At 43.9% G+C, this 20000-nt stretch overlaps 2 protein-coding genes across 4 annotated transcripts in view; both read right to left on the bottom strand.

Annotated features, from left to right (window-relative positions):
• The window catches only part of LOC122875993 (rap guanine nucleotide exchange factor 1-like), a 17612-nt gene extending 11028 nt beyond the window's left edge, over nt 1–6584 (bottom strand). The window contains 5 exon segments of the mRNA XM_044195763.1: nt 2211–2467; nt 4063–4219; nt 4309–4505; nt 6073–6218; nt 6390–6584. Of these exon segments, the coding sequence (XP_044051698.1) occupies nt 2211–2467; nt 4063–4219; nt 4309–4505; nt 6073–6218; nt 6390–6417 (785 nt within the window). The 5' untranslated portion in view covers nt 6418–6584.
• Nucleotides 6585–7561: 977 nt separating this feature from the next.
• The window catches only part of LOC122875994 (dynamin-1-like), a 33248-nt gene continuing 20809 nt past the window's right edge, over nt 7562–20000 (bottom strand). For 2 of the 3 annotated variants that reach the window (XM_044195766.1, XM_044195764.1), the window contains 3 exons: nt 17684–17838; nt 17440–17610; nt 7562–9923 (listed from right to left, as the gene is read on the bottom strand). In XM_044195766.1, coding sequence (XP_044051701.1) covers nt 9863–9923; nt 17440–17610; nt 17684–17838 — 387 coding nt within the window. In that variant the 3' untranslated portion in view covers nt 7562–9862. Of the gene's footprint in view, nt 9924–13327; nt 13364–17439; nt 17611–17683; nt 17839–20000 lie in introns of all 3 variants that reach the window. The other variant, XM_044195765.1, reaches the window with a different exon arrangement.

Here is a 20000-nt window from a genome sequence, read left to right as displayed (position 1 = left end):
CCCTTGTGAAGCACTTTGAGCTGCATTCTGCTTTGAAAGGTGCAATTTAAATAAAGTTCATTATTATCATTATTATTATAATGATAACCAGTAACTCCAGCTGTCAGATAGATGAATCACAGTAGAAGTATAAAGTAGCAGAACATGGAAATACTCAAGCAACATATTCCTTCTGCTCTTCACTGAAGTGAAGTTTGAACTCATTCCCAAACAGCGTTTAGACCCAAACAAAGATGGAGAGCAGCTTACAGCCTCCATCTTTGTTTGGGTTCTTTTTCACTGAACAGCAGAGAGGCGTTTGTTTTTATCAGCAGCAGCAGGTCACATGACCTGCTTGGATTTTAAAGTTTCATGTTGTAAAATTGTTGATTTCCATGAAAAGAAACAAAGAGAAGTTGAAACTGTCTCTCTCACTTCTTCTTTCTGCTTTCGTTCAGTTAACAGAGACAGGAAGTGCAGAGACGGGGGGGGGGACGACATGTGACGCCTTTAGTCTTTCTGTTTCCTGTTTTATCCACAGATCTATTTCTGCTCCACACATCAGCAGACTGAAACTGCCTTTTCTCTCCTCACAGTCACAGTTTGAGCTTCAGAGTCAGATTCACTTACAGCAGAATATCTAATAAAGGCGCGACGTTATGTCAAACGTGACAGCAGAGTAGTTTTATAATCAGGACAGAGGTCATTTTCACTGGCAATAACAGACCATATGAACTGAATATCTAACACTTTAATAATATTTGAATTGGGCTTCGAAAATAGCTTGGATTAGTATTAGTCATTTAATCACTCATGCAGCCAGTTTAAAAGGAGAAAATGACTCTCTGCTGTTTTGGGCATCACATTGAACATGGAGGACAGAGACTGAGCTGAACAGATTAAAAGCTAATAGCCAAGGATCAACGTAAAGGTTACAAGACCATCTCCAAAGAGCTTGATGTTCCTGTGACCGCTGTTGCCAATATTATTAAGAAGTTTAAGGGTCTGTGGCCAACATCTCTGGACGTGGTCACAGATCGAACAGAAGGATTCCTCGATCAGTTGAGAAAGAACCAAAAACGTCAACAAAGATACAAGCTGATCTTCAAGTTTAAGGTACAATAGTTTCAGGTCGCACAATCCGTCCTCCATGGTAGAAGACCCAGGAAGACCCCCTTCTAAGAGGGAGACACAAAAAAGCCAGACTGGACTTGTTGACGAGCCACAGTCCTTCTGGGAGAATGTACTTTGGACAGATTAATCAAAATTAGAGCTTTTTGGTAAATCACACCAACCCTTTGTTCACAGAATGACGTGAAACATGGAAGAGGCTCAGTGATGCTGTGGGACTGCTGTGCTGCCCACACCTGCCGGTACGCTCATTCATGTACAGTAAATCAATGAACTGCACCAGTCTGCCTGTTCTGTCTGCGTTTGGGTCCAATCCCCATTGCCCTGCATAACCCACCGTGACACCCAAGAATGCATGAGAAGAAAACATTGGACCGCTCTGAAGTGGCCTGTTATGAGTCCTGATCCGAATCCCATTCTGTGGAAAGAGCTGAAACTTGGTTTTTGTTTACATTTTAGATTTTGTTCAAACTTTATGTATATGCTATTTGAGACCAAAAAATAAATTGTGTAAAATATTTTGTCTGGATTTTGAGAATTGCATATTTGTTTAACCCTAGGAATGTTGTCAATTTGCCCCCTAAAAAAAGATTTGAGACGCGAAGCCATTTTTAGGGTTCAATATCTTCAGACATTTAACTCCTAGAGCTGAAATTTACTAGAAGCACAGACAAAATAGTCTACAGTAGATCCAAATGACTGAAAGGCACAAGCAGATGTCACATTTTCATTACTGGACCTTTGAGAATGGGGGGAAAAAGTGCAAAATGAGTGGTTTTGGGGCCCCAGGCAGTTCCCCAAAGCAAATACATATGGACGTTTCCATACTTCCAGCTAAAAATACAGTATTTGACTGATGTTATACCAAATTTCAGGGACTCCGATATATGGAAAGTATGACAAACCAGGGTTGCAATTTGTTGTCTTTTTGAGCTGCCAAAATGGCGATTATGGACTCATTCCTAGGACCATGAAAATTTGTGTGAAAATGGGTTTATATCTGGACATTTTGTGTGTAAAGTTACAAGTTCCTTCCATGTTGTCTTCATGTTTAAATTTAACAAGATATGAGGCTTATTATACATAACCAGAGGACTCACCTCAGTCCCTGGGGGAGGGGCTCTGGGAAGGGCATCAAGGGTTTGGGAGGAGCTAAAACAGTTTGCTCCTCCCCTCTCCTCTCCATCCTCAACCCCTCCTCCTCCTCTGCAGGAGCTCCTGGACTCCGGCAGGTAGAAGTCCTGTCTGATGTCGGCTGCTCGTCAAACCCACCCGGCTGTTCCACAGCAGCTTGTGATTGGACAGGAGACAAGGGGGCGTGGCCGTCTTGTCTCTCTGCAGCCAATCGAACCAGTTCCTAACAGACAAATGGGTGATTACAACAAAAAGACATACTGCTAAGACAGGGCAGGATGCTGACGACAATAAGGACAACAACAAGAGAGCAAAATAATAGGACAGAGGAAGACAGGACAAGATACCAGTGGACAATAAGAAAATGACAAGTCGGAACAAGACGAGACAATAAGAACAGAACAAAATAACAGGACAGACCACAACAAGAGGAACAGGACGCTGGTGACGTTCACTGTGGCAACTTTGTTGATGTGGGACAGGACAGGACATAGCAGGATACTAAGAGCAAGACAAACGGGCAAGAAGTCAAGTCAGTTTTATTCATATAGCCAATTGTCACTCATCAGAAATTTGCCTCTGGGAGCTTTTGGGGGCAATAAGAAAAGCACAAAGTATCTATGTTTGTCAGGAAATGACAGGACAAGGCTGAGGAGGACAGGATGGACAATAAGAACAAGATAAATCAGAACATGGAAGGACAATAAGAAAAGGGAGGACAGGGAAAGACAAGGCAGAATACAGGATGGGACGGGACACAAAAGGTTAAAATCAGGGCTGCACAATTAATCGAAAATTGAGAATAATCCAACTGAGAATGACTTCCGGATGGGAGCCGAAACGTCTTGATTCTGAAAACAGTATCCTGACGACTACGACTGAAACCTTTTCTACGATAGACCACTGCTGGACGAATGAGGGACGACACCGTCTCAATTAATCGAAATATTATCGAAATCGCAATATGGTCAAGTGCAATATCCACATTGCAGAAGCTGCAGTTTTTTGATTAAAAAGTCAAATGTGTAACAAAGCAGCTTTATAATGAAGTACTGTAGCGCTGCAGAGACGCCCCGGCCCACACATCTGGTTCTCCAGATGGAAGTTCGGTACAGACCCCAACAAATGTCACATCATCGTGACTTTAATAGTTTTTTCAGTGAAAATGAAAACTGTGATGCAAAAATTATCATTCCCACTAATCGTGAATCATATCGCTATCGTAATATGTCAAAATAATTACAATATGATTTTTTTTTTACCATATCGTGCAGCCCTAGGTAAAATAACAGGACACGATGTGGCAGGACAGGACACGACAATAACAACAAGACAAAACAGCAATTATTTTTGCCAAGACAAAGCAGAACAGGACAGGATGGAACAAGAAGACCAAGAAAGGACAGGTCATAACAGGACAATAAGAAGACAGGAAGACAGGAAGAGACAATAGGTAAAAAACAAGGCAGGACGAAATAGTATTGGACAAGAAGAACAGGACAGGATAAGACAGTATAACAGCAAAGGACATGCAAGGACAATAAGACCAGTAGGAGACAGGTCATGAAAGGACAATTGAAAAAGGATAAGAAGGGACAGAACAAGACCAGACAATGAGAACAAGACAATATAAGAGGACAGAATGGGACAGGACACTGGAAGATAGGACAAGAGAAGACAGGATAATGAAAACAAGACAACGGGACACATTGAGCCTGTAGACATGGACAGGTCAGTCCTTTGCTTTCAGTTTGTCTCCAGCAATGTCCACTTTCATTCAAACAAGGACACAAACACCAGTCCATCATTTGTCCTCACCTTGACCCCGTCCAGCACGGCCCTGATCCCCGTGGTAACGCTTGCTGTTGACTCTTTGCTGTCATGGGCGACGCCCTGCAGCATCACCTGATCGGCCCAGCGAATCAGCTGAGCCACAGAATGGTAGAGACGAGTGAGACAGGAAGAGACAGTCCTACTGCAGAGAGGACAGACGGGGACGTGTCAGGGTCAGGTGACAGGTCACTCACTGATGTTCAGGGTCACAGGACAACAGGTGTCACCTACCTGTTGTGCAGGTGTGGATCCAGCTGGACCAGAGTCTGGACCGCCTCCAGGACTCCACCGGACGCACCGCCCAGCAGACCGCCCACTACAGACTGGTTCAGGACCAGTTTGTCCACTCCCAGTCTGTCCACCAGAGCTTTGAAGTACTGCAGAGAGCTGACGACGGCCCGCTGCTGGTTCTCTAACACAGACTCCGACTTACACACACACACAGAGCTTTAATGAACAACATTTCCCATGAGCCCACTGACTGTTAATGATGTCATAGTGATGTCATCAGGCTGTGGGACAAACTAGAGGTGTGGAGTCTGAAAGACGTGGCTGTTTACCAACCAGGGGGGCTCTAATGAAAGACACCAGGTGCATTATGGGAAATGTACGATCCAGTGTTTTTGGACTAAAAGTCAGGACCTCTCTGGCTCAGGTTTCTGTTCTTAATCTGTCTCTGCTGAACAGCTACTGTATAGAAGAGACTCACTGCGTCACTGGAGGACTGAATGAACTGTTTTGAAATCATGAAGGACCCAAATTCTAAAATTAAGGTCTGTAGCAGATCCTCATTTATGTTGGAGTACTATAGTAAACCAGGAGCAGATTTCACTTTTACACAAAGACCAATGAAGGAAACCCTGAATAGCAGATTGCGCTGAGTTACAGAAGCCCTGCCCACATATTTTAGTCTACTTTCAGTCAGTTTGGGGATTTTCTCATACTGCATAGCTGATATCTCCTCTGGGGTTCCTCAGGGATCCGTCCTAGGTCCTGTTCTCTTTTCCCTTAACATGCTTCCTCTTAGGACAAATCGTTCTTACATACAATCTTTCACTGCTATGCAGACAACACTCATCTATTTACCACTAAAACCAAAATAACCAGAGTGACTTACAGACACTTCATGACTGTCTTTTTAATATCACATATTGGATGACTGGTAACTGGTGAGAGGTGTTATTTTGGCCCTGATGACTTCATTCAAATCACAAAATCTTGGCAATCTGAATATATAAAACGGTGATAATATCCAAAATCAAGTCTTTCCTCTCAACCTCATTTCTTAGCATCGAGACTAACAGCTGGAAACAGCTGGCCTGGCTCTGTCCAAACGTTAACATGTTACATCTGGTTATGAGCTGGAATATTTCTTCCTGCTGGTTGGACAGAATCACATGTTTGTCTATGACATACACGTGACCTTAAGATGTCCACATACTTTTGGCCATATTGTGTAATTACAGCGCTGATGTGGACAGGAAGTCTGAGACTTTAGAAGGAAGAACTTAATTAATGTTATATCACCTTGTGTTGCAGTGTGTGTGTGTGTGTGTGTGTGTGAGTGTGAGTGTGTGTGCGTGTGTGTGTGTGTGTACCTTGTGTTCCAGTGTGTGTGTGTGTGTGTGAGTGTGAGTGTGTGTGTGTGTGTGTGTGTGTGTACCTTGTGTTCCAGTGTGTGTGTGTGTGTGTGTGTGTGTGTGTGAGTGTGTGTGTGCGTGTGTGTGTACCTTGTGTTGCAGTGTGTGAGTGTGTGTGTGTACCTTGTGTTCCAGTGTGTGTGTGAGTGTGTGTGTGAGTGTGTGTACCTTGTGTTCCAGTGTGTGTGTGTGTGTGTGTGAGTGTGTGTACCTTGTGTTCCAGTGTGTGTGTGTGTGTGTGAGTGTGTGTACCTTGTGTTCCAGTGTGTGTGTGTGTACCTTGTGTTCCAGTGTGTGTGTGAGTGTGTGTACCTTGTGTTGCAGTGTGTGTGTGAGTGTGTGTGAGTGTGTGTACCTTGTGTTCCAGTGTGTGTACTTGCAGGTTCAGATCAGGTGGTTTGACTCTCTGTGACAGGGTGTGTTTGATTCGCCCAGAGCGTCTGATCCGCTGCGGGTGGAGCTTATCCTTCAGCCTCATGGTAAGAGACACAAACTGGGAGGCTGGAGAGGAAGAGGAGCATCATCATCATCATCATCATCATCAAAAACTACAAAATAAAAGCATCTCAGTTAAAATAAAATAAAAACTCTGAAGTAAAATGACAGGAAGTGAATGTTTTTAGCTTGTGGCTAACAGTTAGCACATGAGACAGAGGGAGAAGAGGAGCTTACCTGTCTTACTCTCAGCCTGGGAGGACATGTCTGCAGGTGGACAGACAGACAGCTGGTACAGTCAGATCAGCAGAGCGACAGTTTAATCCGCTGGTCTCATGTTGTACAGCTCACACTCTGCTCACGCTCTGTCGTCTCTGTCTCTTCCTTCCTCTTTCTGTCTCAGTTGAACTGAATTCAGTCAGCATGTCTATCTGTCCTCACAGTGAGGAGGAGGAGGAGGAGGAGGAGGAGGATGCTTTCAGGTTAGAAATAGGGCATCAGTCAGTCCGTCATCCTGCAGCACCTCCTGCTGGCTGGAGGCAGACAGCACAGGTCTGCGCTGTAAAATCTCATCATGAGTGTTTATTGAATGAACTCTTCTTTCATCATTAACATACATGAAGCCGTCCAGTTTCAGATTCATGACTTCAGTGTTGTAAGTGAAACTGCTGAGCTGACTAAATGTCCAGCTGATGGATCTGAACTCATCAAATAAAGTTGTTGAGAAACAAACCTGGAAAAGTTCCCAGAGGTCCTGCTTCCTGCAGGCTTCAAACATTGATGTCTCCACTATCACATACTATCGACTCTGTATCTGTGTTTCGAGCAGATACTGTAATAGCCTGTATGATGCTAATCCTAATAGTTACATGTTTATTCTCCTCACTGTTCAAACACACAGGCAAAATATAACTAGATTACTTTACCCATTAATTCTCTGGACCACTAAATGAAGAGTTCTGCTGTGGACAGGTGACAGGTGACAGGTGACAGGTGGAGAGCAGCAGGTGACAGCAGTGACTGAAATATACCTTCAGAGGACCAGAAGTGCCTTTATTTACTGTCCTCCATTTCGGCGCAGCTGAACAGTCGCGAAACACATATTGAATCATTCGGGGGTCACGGTGACAGAGCTTTAGGACACAATGCTGGAGAAGGAAGCTAACCAGAGGGCGAGCTAGTTAGTTAATGAGTTAATGGATAAGTTAAATAGTTGAGTGAATGAGTTTGTGAACAAGTCAGTTAATGAATGAGTTACTTAATAAGTTAGTAAATGAGTAGATTAGAACAGAGATGTTGGTAAGATGTTAAACAGGTTTAGTTAATCTGAAACTTCACCAGTTTGATTTACATCAGCTGAATGTTGATGTGTTTCGTCAGTGTGAAAAGAAGAGTGGACGCTCGTCATCTTCATTCACACAAACTTTATTCATGTCAACACGTCTCTGTTGGCCCTGATCACATGACACCAAAATACACAACAAAACTATACGCACACACACACACACACACACTACAGTCTGCATATTTCAGTTTAATAGATCTATATATATGTCCATCACATATATATGGCGCATTATATTATTCACATATTCTGTAAACATTACATTTATATTAATACCATACAGAGTGAACTATGCACCATCACAGGTGTGTGGGAGGCAGAGCTGCGTTCAACACGCTGCTGCAGAGCAACTGGTACAACACTTTACTGATTATTAAAGTACATTAAAAATCATACAACACTTTTTATAAACATTTCTACTTTAACTTGAACTACCATGCTGACATGAATCTGAACACATGAGGACACTTCACGATCTCCGCTAACACGGTGAAGCATGTGTCGCGTTGAACGCAGCTCAGAGCTCGACGACAGAATCACCACTACATGAACAACATACACAGGTAGAATAAATAGATCAGCAGTTACAGTTTAGGTTTGTTCAGTCGGAAACATCACATTCAGTCAAATAGACAAAATCTAACAGCTGGTGAAAAACACCTGCTAACATTAATAATTCATTAATACTCAGACCGATGACTGTGACCAACGTTGGACTCATTTTACAACATCTGCATCGCATCTCCATCAGCAACCAAAAACAACACTTTTATAAATGAAGCTCCAGTTCGGAACACGTTCATAAAATATTTAAGCTAAAATACAGACATCAGAGGAATCTAAAAAACATTGGATACACTACCTTTCTATTGCAACCAATTGTGTTTTTATTTGATAATTCTATAATTATCTCGGTCACTTTTTTGGACCATTTCTTGATAATTTCCTTGTGAGTTTCCTGGACAGAATTCAGTAATTTGGGACTAATTACAGGTAAAACAGAGACAATGTTCAAATGTTTCACTCCCAGTTAATTTAACCCAATTAATTAAATGATATAGTTCTTTTCAAAAAACTCACAAGGAAATTATTAGGAAATGCCCGGGCCCAAAAAATAAAGTGTGAAGTAACCGACACCTTGACATTGTGAATGTTAGATGGTTGCTGTTGGCTGTTTGCTGCTAACTGTGTCAATTGGTTTCAAAACCAGTTGGAACCAACTGGAACCTGTCAGAGCAAGCTGGATTACAATTACAACCAGCTGGAACCAGTAAGAACCAATTACAACCAGTAGGAGCCAACTGGAACTATTTAGAACCACCCAGTGCTAGATGGAACTAATTAGACCCAGTAGGAACCAGTCAAAACCAGCTGGAACCAGTTTGAACCGGTGGGAACCTGTCAGTGCCAGCTAGAAACAGTTGGACCAGTTTGATCCAATTAGAACCGATTGGAACCAGTGAAGCGAGTTGGAACCAGTCAGAGCTGGGACCAGTCAGAGCCAGAAGGAACCAGTTACAACCAGCGGGAACCAGTTAGAACCAAATGGAACTTGTTTAAACCAATTGGGACTAGTCAGAAACATTTGAAATTAGTTAGAACAAGTTGGGGGAAGTCAGAGCCAGCTGGATGCGCTTGGAACCACACTGGACCAGTCAGAGCCAGTTTGAACCAGTTGGAACCAGTTGGAACTGGTTAGAACCAGATGTTAGTTACAAGATTCAGAGGACAGATGTCAGTAGAATAGCACAGAAGGACTAGAACACAGTAGATTCTAGGACCATTGGTTTAAAAAGGTGACAGCTAACATCAATAACGCCATATTAACAAGAACAGCAGATAATAAATAAATCATGGATTAATAAATACATAAGTTAAAACAATATGTAAACTTTACACTGTAAAGAAACGCTCTCGCAATTCCACATAAATAAGAAGCTTCATACAAGACACAAAAAAGAGTAACTGAAAAGACTAAATTATTAATTAGAATTATAGAATTATACATCCAGAGAGGAGTGAGAGGTCTTCACTTCTACAGTACTTTATAAACCTGATGTTATAAATCATATTTTTCTGTCACTGTCATTTTGACAGTGTGAGGAGGCTGACAGACAGGCAGCTGACCTGTCTCACTCTCCTGGGCAGACAGAAAGCTGGACGACATAACTATACACTCAATATTGCAGTAGTACTTTGCTGATCATTTGCTATATATTCATAATGTGCTGATAATCAATATCATTGTGATTATTATTATTATTATTATTATTATTATTATCACTAGCAAGGTTCACAGTAACACAGCATCAGTAGAGACCAGTAGAACAGTTCAGTATAGACGCAAACACACACTCGGTTCAGGTTAACCCTCAATAGAAGACTGGGGGCTCTCTCCGTGGGCGGGGCTACCTTTGCTGGGACGACTGGGGAAGAAATGACAAAAAACAAACATGAAGAAAGAGAAAAGAAAAGAGGAAAACAGTGAATCAACGGAAAATTAAACAGGCAGGAGGGTTCAAGGGTCAATGGTCATGTCAATCGATGAACAATACTGTGTTGGTACCTGTGGGAACCAGTTAGAACCAGTGGAAACCAGTCAGAGACAGAAACCCAAAAAAAGCAGGTAAGGCGATTTCAGGGTCAAAGTTCACATCAAACACGACCAGTTCTTTGTTAAAACCAGAACAACTAAGAACCAATCCAAACCAGTCAGAACAGGTTGTAACCAGCTGAAACCATTTTGAACCAGTTGAAACCAATTAAAGCCAGTTGGAACCAGTCAGATCCTGTTTCAACCAGTTAATACAGTTTGGAACCAGTAAGAACCAGTTCCAACCAGTTGGAAACAGTCAGAACCAGTTGGAATCATTCAGAGCCAATTGAAACCATTTGGAATCAGATGGAAACAGTTAGAGCCAGTTGGAACTATCCAGATATGGTTAGAACCAGTTAGAACCAGATGGAACCAGTTAGATACAGTTGGAACAAGTAAGAAAACATAATTTTGCTGAATAAAACACACAAACATACACACTAGTAGAGTAGACTAGAGTACATTAGGGTAGTTCAGTACATTAGAACTGAATATGTCAGAGTCCAGCCGAGTAGCATACAGTAGAGTAGGTTACAGTAGAGTAGGATACAGTAGAGTAGGATACAGGGTAGATTCTCTGGTGTGACAAATATTTACATCTTTACGCCGATGACACTAAACTCTACATGAACACTGCCTCAAACAGCTGGTACTCTAATGTCATAAAGTTAGGAACCAGTTACTTTTGTGATTTCAACCTGCAGGATTATTGGTTCAGTTCTGCAGCCGAGAAGGATCCAACTGCAGACCTCACGTCAGCCAAGCGCAGTGAGTGGAAAACAAGGTCTCCTTCTTAATGTGTATCAACACAGAAAAAAAATGGCTACTGTATACCACTGAAGAAAACTGAAGCCACAGCCTCCACAGCTTTAAGGTCTTTTCAGACGGTAAGCGATTGATACGCCTGGTAATTCATTTTCAATGAGAGGCGAGCGGGCAGGTAGGGAGGTGCAGGCAATCTGACAGTCGGAGCATCAAGCGGGCGCGATCCCGCGAAACTGACGCCCTTGTGCTCGTCTCACGCACAGGCCCACCCACTGCCAGAGTTGATTTGTGTGGAACTTTTTTCTACGTGACGTGCAGTTCGCCGTGCAAATCAATAGACGAGGGGCTGATCCTTGTTGTTTGTGAATTCCCTGAAATATATAACTGTTTTCTAAACAGTTATCGGGACATAAACAGGAGGGCTTTCGCTTGGCAGAGCATCAGCGCAAGACTGGATGTGTCAGGTAACATTACGTATAGTTTATCGTAGAAAAGGTTTCAGTCGCAGTCATCTGGACACTGTTTTCAGAATCAAGACGTTTCGGCTCCCATCCGGAAGTCATTCTCAATTGTGAAAAAATTGGGCGGGAACTGGAAATTTAAGCTACTCTGTGTTACATAAGCCCCGCCCTCAGGGAGGAGTCTACCTGAGTATCTGTTAATAGCTAGTTTCACCTGAAACTGACCTAATTGTTTCCATGATGGCCCAGTAATCAGTAATCAGGCCTATTGTTCTCTAGCTGCATCTACTTCATCACAGTTAAGTACCTGATTAGCATGTGATTGGCGTGACCAAGGTGATAATACACTCTGATAGACTTTGGGCAGATTAAATCTCAGACCACCATTTCTGTTCAAAGAGGGGTTCTCTTTTTTCACAAAAATTACGTATAGTTTTAACATAAACTGGGCTATAACGTTAGGACTTTGCTAATTTAGCTTACTAGCTATCAACAATAAGAGTCTGTGATTTGCAAGAAAATACAGTTGTACCGGCAGATATAAAGTAGTGCACAGAAGCAGTTTCCATGGTTACCACACAGAGTGTCTGGCGTTCATTCGCAGAGCGCTTGTCTGCCTGTCTATTTCACATGAGGAGCGCAGTGAGCGCGGATCCAAGCGGGTACATTGGCAAAGTGTCGCTTACCGTCTGAAAAGACCTTTAAGCTGCATTTGCTCTAATGGCCACTACATTTTGTGCAAAGTAGAGCACAAAATGAAGAACATTATGTAAAGCATTACCATCTTTCCACTCGGAGAGACACAAAATTAACATTTTTACTTTTCTCTACAGTGAAATTGATGCTGTCATAACTTTTACCTCCTGTCAATGCCATATTGACATCTGAAGTTCATTTTGGAACATATCTGGGGTCAAATACCTGGTGACAAAGTCCAGAAACAGGGCAGGAGTATTTCTGAGTATCTCTACTGACTGTGAACCCCTTTCTCACTGACAGAAGCGAAAACTGCAGTGATATAAACCTGAGCAAACACAACATGCACTTGTGCTACAGCTGTAGGAGCCAATAGGAACAAGCTGGAACCTGCTGATAGAAGTAGGAACCAAAGGTAACCAGTAGGAGCCTATAGGAACCAGCTGGCACCAGAAGAAACCTGTTGGTACCGACTGGATCTTATTGTAACCAGTCAAAGCCAACTGGAACCAGTCAGAACTGGTTGGAATCAGTTAGAACCACTTAGAACCAGTTGGAACCAGTAGGTACATGTTGGACCATGCTAAAATTAGTAGAAACCAGCTGGAACAACTAGGAACCCTTGTGGAAATAGCTGGAATCAGTCGAAAAATGTTGGAACCAGTAAAAAACAACTGAAAGCAGTAGAAACCAGAAGGGACCAGTTGGACCAAGCTGAAATCACTAGGAACAAGCTGTACCCATCTTATGCCAGTATGAACAAGTTGAACCTAGTAGAAAAACAGTAGTAACCAGCAGAAACTTGTTGTCACCAGCTGGCACCCAGTAAAACCTATTGGAACTAGTCAGAACTGGTTGGAACCAGTAGGAGCTGGTTCTGAAGTTTGTGAGTGTTAACAGTCTGTTTGTGCTCCAAAACCTCATGTGATACATTTGTGAACATGACTGAAACATGTTTAATCCAGCTGGATCCTCATGTTTAATGTGATGTGTGTGTTTTTGGTGTGTATATTGTGTGTGTGTGTTAGAGGGAGGAGTCAGAGTCTGTCCTGGAGGGTCGGGATGGAGATGCAGGAGCCCTCCGACTGGAGACAACACAACAAAAACAAATACAAACAACAATCAGATAGAGAGAGACAGACAGAGAGACACACAGTCAGTAACAGGTCGATGGAGCTGTCAATCACACAGCTAATTATGATGCTGGGGGAGTGGGCGGGGTCACATGGCGAAGACAGCGATCTGATTGGACGATGAGGCACACACACAGAGTTGGTGAGAGACAGTGACATCACACAGACAGCTGACGTACCATTGGTGAACTCCTCACTGGTCACTGATAGAGATTCTGAAAGAATAACCATATATGGTCAATATGAGGGGGGCGGGCCTACCTGCTCTGACACTGACACACCTGAGAGCTTCCTGTTAGCCTTATAAAGGTGCTGTTAGAACAGGATCACACAAACAGACAGGTAGACAGAGACAGACAGGTAGACAGACATGGCTCCAGGTGGACGTATAGAGGTTGATGGTGAAAGGTAAAGTAAAATATTGATATCAGGTACAGAGATGGCTCAGGGCCTGATTAGTCTAGCTTAGCACAAAGACTGGAAGCAGGGGTAAAGTGCGAGCCTAGCTCCATCAAAAAAGAAAAGATACACCTTCCAACAACTGAAAACTGCCCCGTTAGCTAGGAAGCTAGACACCTTTAAATCCAAGAGTCAGTGGGCTTTTGCTGATGGTGGTTTTAAGGCCCAGTCGCACCATTTAAAATCAAAATGGAGGAAGCTATCGTAGCTTGGCAGCGTGGTAGTGGTTAGCTCGCCAGCTACAGAAGTTTTGCCTACTAGCTCTAAGAGTCTTTTCAACATCTTGACAACAACATCCTGCTGGGGGGGAAGATACAGATGCTCACTTCTAGAAAGTTTTTGAAAGAAGTTGATTTATATCATAAAAAACTGAAATGTTCTCACTGCTCTATCACTCAATATAAGGAAATAAGACTTTTAGGACTCAATAACAGACAAAAATTACTTGGTAAGATGGAGATTTTTCGTGCAGTGTAGTTGGAACTGGCTGAAACGAATTGAAGTTGTTGAAATTTTTCATGTTTGATGGAATTAGGCCAACAGTTTCCCCCTGCTTCCAGTCTTTGTGCTAAGCTAGGCTAAACACGTCCTGGACCTCTCTCTGCGTTGGACTCACAGAGATGAAACTGTGGAGTTCCCAAAATGCGGGACAGATCCTTTAATGTTAACGGGACGTCTAGTGTTTAAAGATGGAGGAGTGATGAAGTCTGAGGATGAAGAGGAGAAGAAAGAGCAGAGGGAGGAAGAGAAGAAGAAAGAAAGACCAGTCTTTCTTTTCCATGTCTGTGCAGGTTGTTTGTGGATCGCTGCTTTCTTTCTACAGCACCAACAAAGAAGAAACTCTAACCACTAAATATGCTTTTTTTACAATGAAGTCTGGTCTGTTCTAATAAAACACTGTGTGGGTTTTCAGATAATCTCTGTGTCCAGTCTGGTGAAAAACACAAGAATCTGCTGAGTCATGGCAGAAACAGTTTTCATTGTTATTTTATCAGTTAGAACCTCCAGAAGTTTATTTGAGCACATATCTGATTCAGAGAACCAAACTGGACACAGTAAAGTCTTCACCACACTGATCTGAACACCGAACACCTGGAAACATCTGGAACCACATTCATGCTGCATTCAGGTCACATTTCAGCGTGGGGAATTGCAGCTCAAAGTTGCTGTGTTGCTCATTAAAACAGCTTGCGAGATGTTACGTGTTGACCTAAAAGTTGGAGTTTATGTCAGAAAATGTTTCTTTTGTTTTCTCCTGATGCTGATTTAAGTCTCGAATCATTTGATATCTGCCAATAAACTCTCATTTTGCTATTTCGATTTTCCAACATCATACAGTTTTACAGTCCACTCTAATCAGCGAAACCAGCTGGTTTGGGTCACTTTGGATCCAGGTCTGTATCATTAGTCATTTCATCCAAATGCAGGGGTGAACCCAAGCGGTCCGACCCCCCCTGAGTCCGACCCCCTGCACCCCTGCATTTGGATGAAACCTGACTAATGATACAGACCTGGATCCAAAGTGACCTAAACTATCTCGCCCCTCTCACGAGTTCCATATGCATAATATGCTTCTATCTAATTTTAACGTTAGGTTCTATTCATTTAAATCAATAATGTGTCATTTTCATAATAGTTCATGTGAAATAAAATAACAAATGCCACTTTGACTGTACATCACTGCGACACAGCCGATCCTCCAGCCGCTGCCGTTAAAGCGCCGCAGAAGAAGAGGACGCAGCGAGACGACGTCAGTAACATGACGGAAACATGACGCTTCTGTCGGCTTCATGTGTTCGTGTGAGGAAGGCTCCAGCCTCCTCATCGCTCCGCACAGCTGATGCTCTCAGCTCTTCAGGCTGCTTCTGGTTTCAAACAGCTTCCACGCCTCGGACAGGAAGCTCCTTTTACATGTTTAGAGTTTATTTAAACTTCCAGTGTTTCCACTCAGGTTTCTTTTCATTTGCGAATTGAAAGTGTGAATAAAAACAGGAGGATGTAAACAGACTCATTCTTCTTCTTCTTCTTCTTCTTCTTCTTCTTCTTCTTCTTCCTCTTCCTCTTCCTCCTCCTCCTCCTCCTCCTCACCTGCAGGCTGCAGCTGGTGTTAATGACCTGAAACCTGATGTTCACGGTTTGAGTTGGCTGCAGTTACCATTTCTCCCCTACTGATGTATGTGTTTGTGAGCTAACAAGCTAACTGAGCTAGCTGACTTTTCAGTCAGTCTCAATCAGACAAATAAATAAACATATTTTGGGCAGACCTCATAAATAAATAAAATATACATACAGATGGGAAACAGAGCTCCCACATGACCTGAATGCAGCATCACGGTAAAGCTTTTCTTCCTGATACAGGGCTAATGGGAAATGTAGTCTTCAGCTGATCCTAAGGCCCCTTTACACATTCTGGGCTGTCTGAGACGAAATCTGACGACTGTGAGAGAAATGTGGTGAAATCTTTGGTCGTCGATCAAAAACAAATCTCGCCGGCAGACTCGTCCTCTGATGGAGGATTCAGATCTCTGGAGACCAAAAACAACCTGCAGCAAAACTCCGACCCACGACTACAAACCGGCCAATCAGAATCAAATCGGGTGTGACATTTTGTAAGCTCCATTTTTGAACAAAGTTTTTTTGTTAGGGGGACTAAAACGACGGAGGTGAAACGAAAGAGAAGTTTGTGGGACTCGAAGCCGTCGAAGCAACAGCTCTGGTGGCAGGTTTCTGCGCTCAGATACTGTTTTCTGTTTCCATCACAGCGTTTCGATTCACCACATTCTCCACGCAGTCCGGCACAGACTGAGTCCAGGACTCTGAGCTGCAGCAGCTCTTCATAAGTCATCAAAGTCCTTCCTAAGTTCTTCGTGACGACTAACTAGTTTCAAACTGATTTACTAAATCAGGTTGCACCATTAAAACTTAAGAAATGTCTCAGCTAGCAAAGACTTTAGTAATGTGTAAATCTGTTGCTAGGAAACCTCTGTAGCGCTGTCCAATCAGGAGCGATCAGCTATGTAAACAGGAAGTCACAGCAGCATCATGAGCTGTAATATAACCTTCAAAAACAATATTTTCAGGCCAAATGATAAATGAAAGTTAACTGTCAGTCCTTTATTTTATTTCTATCTGTAGAAATCCGTGTTAAGAGTAAACTAAGCTAAGCGTCAATCATTAGTCAGTTAGTCTTTATATTAGCATCATGTTTTGTAATTTGAGGTGATTTTTGTGAAATGTAATTTAAAGTCTTCCAGTTTTCAACGTTATTAGACAACATTTAGATCAAGAGTCAGGTCAGATATGTCGACACCGTTACCTCTTTTACTCCTCAGTCTAAAGTGCTCATATATTAGCATGCTAAGGTTAGCTCTGTCAGTTAGCTAATTCAGGTAACTAACAGCTCCACCTGCAGTTAGTGGCTGTAGATATTTAGCAACAACTAATCTCTATGTCAGAACTAGTTTGTGAGATGCAACCTGTTTTAATTTAGTAAAGATAAAACTCCACTTAGTAACACTGACGTCAGAGCGAGGCTCAGCTGCCGCAGCGACTGCTGGATCTTATCAGGCGAATAAACTCGCACCATCACTGCTGCTGTACGGTGAGAAGACCAGCAGGGTCAAACAGACAGGATTCAGTTTCTACTGACTGGAACGCAGTAAAATCTTCTTTCCTGACAGTCTTTGAACACATCACACAGAACCAGAGTCGGACTGGGAAATAACCAGTCTGCTGCTGGTCACCTGTAGTCACTGTAGGCTGTCAGTTTGACCTTTGACCTCAGAGTCACTGTTATAAAGTGGATAAACACTGTCTGTGTGTGTGTAGGTACCTGGGGACTCCAGGTGGGGGCGCTCTGTTGGGTCGGGAGGGGACGGAGGGCGGGGGTCCAGGGTCAGGTGACACCGCGGGACGAGATGGAGGGCCGGGGGCAGCACGACCGCCTGGACGAGGAGGTCCAGGAGGAGCCCGACGCTGGGGGGTCGGACTCGACATGGGAGACCTGCAGAGACCAGCAGACTGATGCAGATCATACATACCATATCTACGTAACAGCTGACTCGTTGCTAGGTTACCTGCGTCCAGACGGCATCCCCGTCACCTGCAGCCAGGAGTCGTCGACAGGCGGTGGCATCGCCGTGGTTATGGTGGAGGTGCTGATGTCACCGATGATGCTAAGGCCTTCGCGCAGAGCGTGGTACATCCTCAACATCTCATCACGGTGCTGAGCCTGGGTGAGAGACACAAACACAAAGAGACTTTTATTTACACAAGTTATAACACACACGCACGCTTAAGCCATAATAAGTAAAAGATTAAGAGCCAGCGAACCATCTTCCCAGTGAACATAAAGCTTGTTTGATCCTCCACAGAGCCCTGAACGAGTCCAAATTACAGGTCAGGGTGTAGAACTCTGTTCTCCACACAGACGTTAATGTAGCCAGTGATGCACTCAGTGAGCCCGTCAATGTCCTCTCCATGAGGCTCACAGAGTGCATCCCAGTTTGTCTCCTCAAAACATTCCTGCAGCGTCTCGTAGGCCTCCTCCGACCATCTCCTCGCTGTCCTTGTGGTCGCAGGCTGCCTTTTAACCAGAGGCACATAGCAGGGTTTGAGGTGAACCAGGTTGTGGTCTGACCTACCCAGAGGGGGGAGGGGGGAAGAGCTGTATGCGTCCTTAACGTTAGCATACAGCAGGTCCAGTGTCCTCTCCTCTCTAGTAGGACAGCTCACATACTGGGTGAAATCAGTCAGCGTTGTTGAAACACTGACATGGTTGAAGTCACCTGAGATTAATATGAGTGCACTCGGGTGTTGAGTCTGTAGATGTGCTATGGCGGTGTGAATGGCGTTGCAGGCCGATGCCGGGTTAGCAGAGGGGGGGATGTAAACAGCCACAACAATGGCATGTGAAAATTCACGTGGCAGATAATATGGCCGGAGTCCCACAGCTACCAGTTCAATGTCCGGGCTACAGATACTCTGCGTGATAGTGATGTGACCAGGGTTACACCATCTGTTGTTGACCAGAACAGCAAGCCCGCCGCCTTTCCCCTTCCCGCCCCTGGTGTGATCCCTGTCGGCCCGAACAGTCTGAAAGCCGTTGATGGAAACGTTATGATCCAGGATCCTGGTGTAGCCATGTCTCTGAGAAGCACATCAAACTACACTCACGGGACTCCGTCTGACTCCGTTCAGGGTACTGAACACTTCAGGGTTTCTAATGATTCCCAAATACTTAATAGAACTGTGGGCTACTTTGAATTATTTGAATCTATTAAAAACACCAACAGATGCATGTGGAGCAGAATCAGGCCGAGACCCGCTGATAGTTAACATTCAACAGAGAGCGCTCACATGTTTTAATCACCTTAAATCCCCCGAGACCCCCTCCATCCCAAAGCCCTCCAGACCCAGGAGCTGAGCCCAGAACAGAGTCCCCTATGTCAGCTGGTGCTGAGACTCTCTGCCCCCCCTCAGACTCTCGGACCAGTCTCACAGCAGCACTGCTCTCCAAACACCAATCAGAGGAAACCGAACTACAACACCACGTACAGAAACCTGAATCTGGATCACTGGACAGAAACTAAAAGCCAGATCAGAAAGTTATCTGGACCTGAAGAGACGACGGACCGGCAGAATCTGTCTCTGCTGTGAGAGACAGGAAGCAGAGACAGATCCTGACTCAGGCTCAGTGTCCACAGACTGGACATCCAGACAGGAAGACACAGACAGAACACGTGGTCGCTGTTGGACAGGTGAGGCGAGACAGGTGAGGCGAGACAGGTGAGGTGAGACAGGATCTTCCTCCTACAGAGTTCAACATTCAGTGAAATAAGGAACATTTAACGAGTTCAGCTCTGATCTCAGATTTCAAAGAGCTCGACGTTAAAAATCCTCCGAGGAGACGGAGACGGGATCCTGCTGATCAATACGTATCACACACACACACACACACACACACACACAGACACACACACACAGAGACACACACACACAGAGACACACACACACAGAGACACACACAGACACAGACACACACACACACACACACACACACACACACACACACACACACACACACACACACACATTTGGTTTGGCATTGTTAACGTCTGTTTCCCGTGCCAATAAAGCCCAACTGAACTGAAGTGAATTGGGAGACTTGGAAGACAGACTTGGAGAGAGAGAGTCGGGGAGGGACTGTCCACCTGTCTGTCTGTCTCTCTGTCCACCTGTCTGTCTGTCTGTCTGTCCACCTGTCTGTCTCTCTGTCCACCTGTCTGTCTGTCTATCTGTCCACCTGTCCACCTGTCTGTCTGTCTGTCCACCTGTCTGTCTCTCTGTCCACCTGTCTGTCTGTCTGTCTGTCTGTCTCTCTGTCCACCTATC

Source organism: Siniperca chuatsi, linkage group LG5 (assembly GCF_020085105.1).
Source record: "Siniperca chuatsi isolate FFG_IHB_CAS linkage group LG5, ASM2008510v1, whole genome shotgun sequence".
NCBI classification, from domain to species: domain Eukaryota; kingdom Metazoa; phylum Chordata; class Actinopteri; order Centrarchiformes; family Sinipercidae; genus Siniperca; species Siniperca chuatsi.
This window is presented reverse-complemented; position numbering and strand designations above follow the sequence as displayed.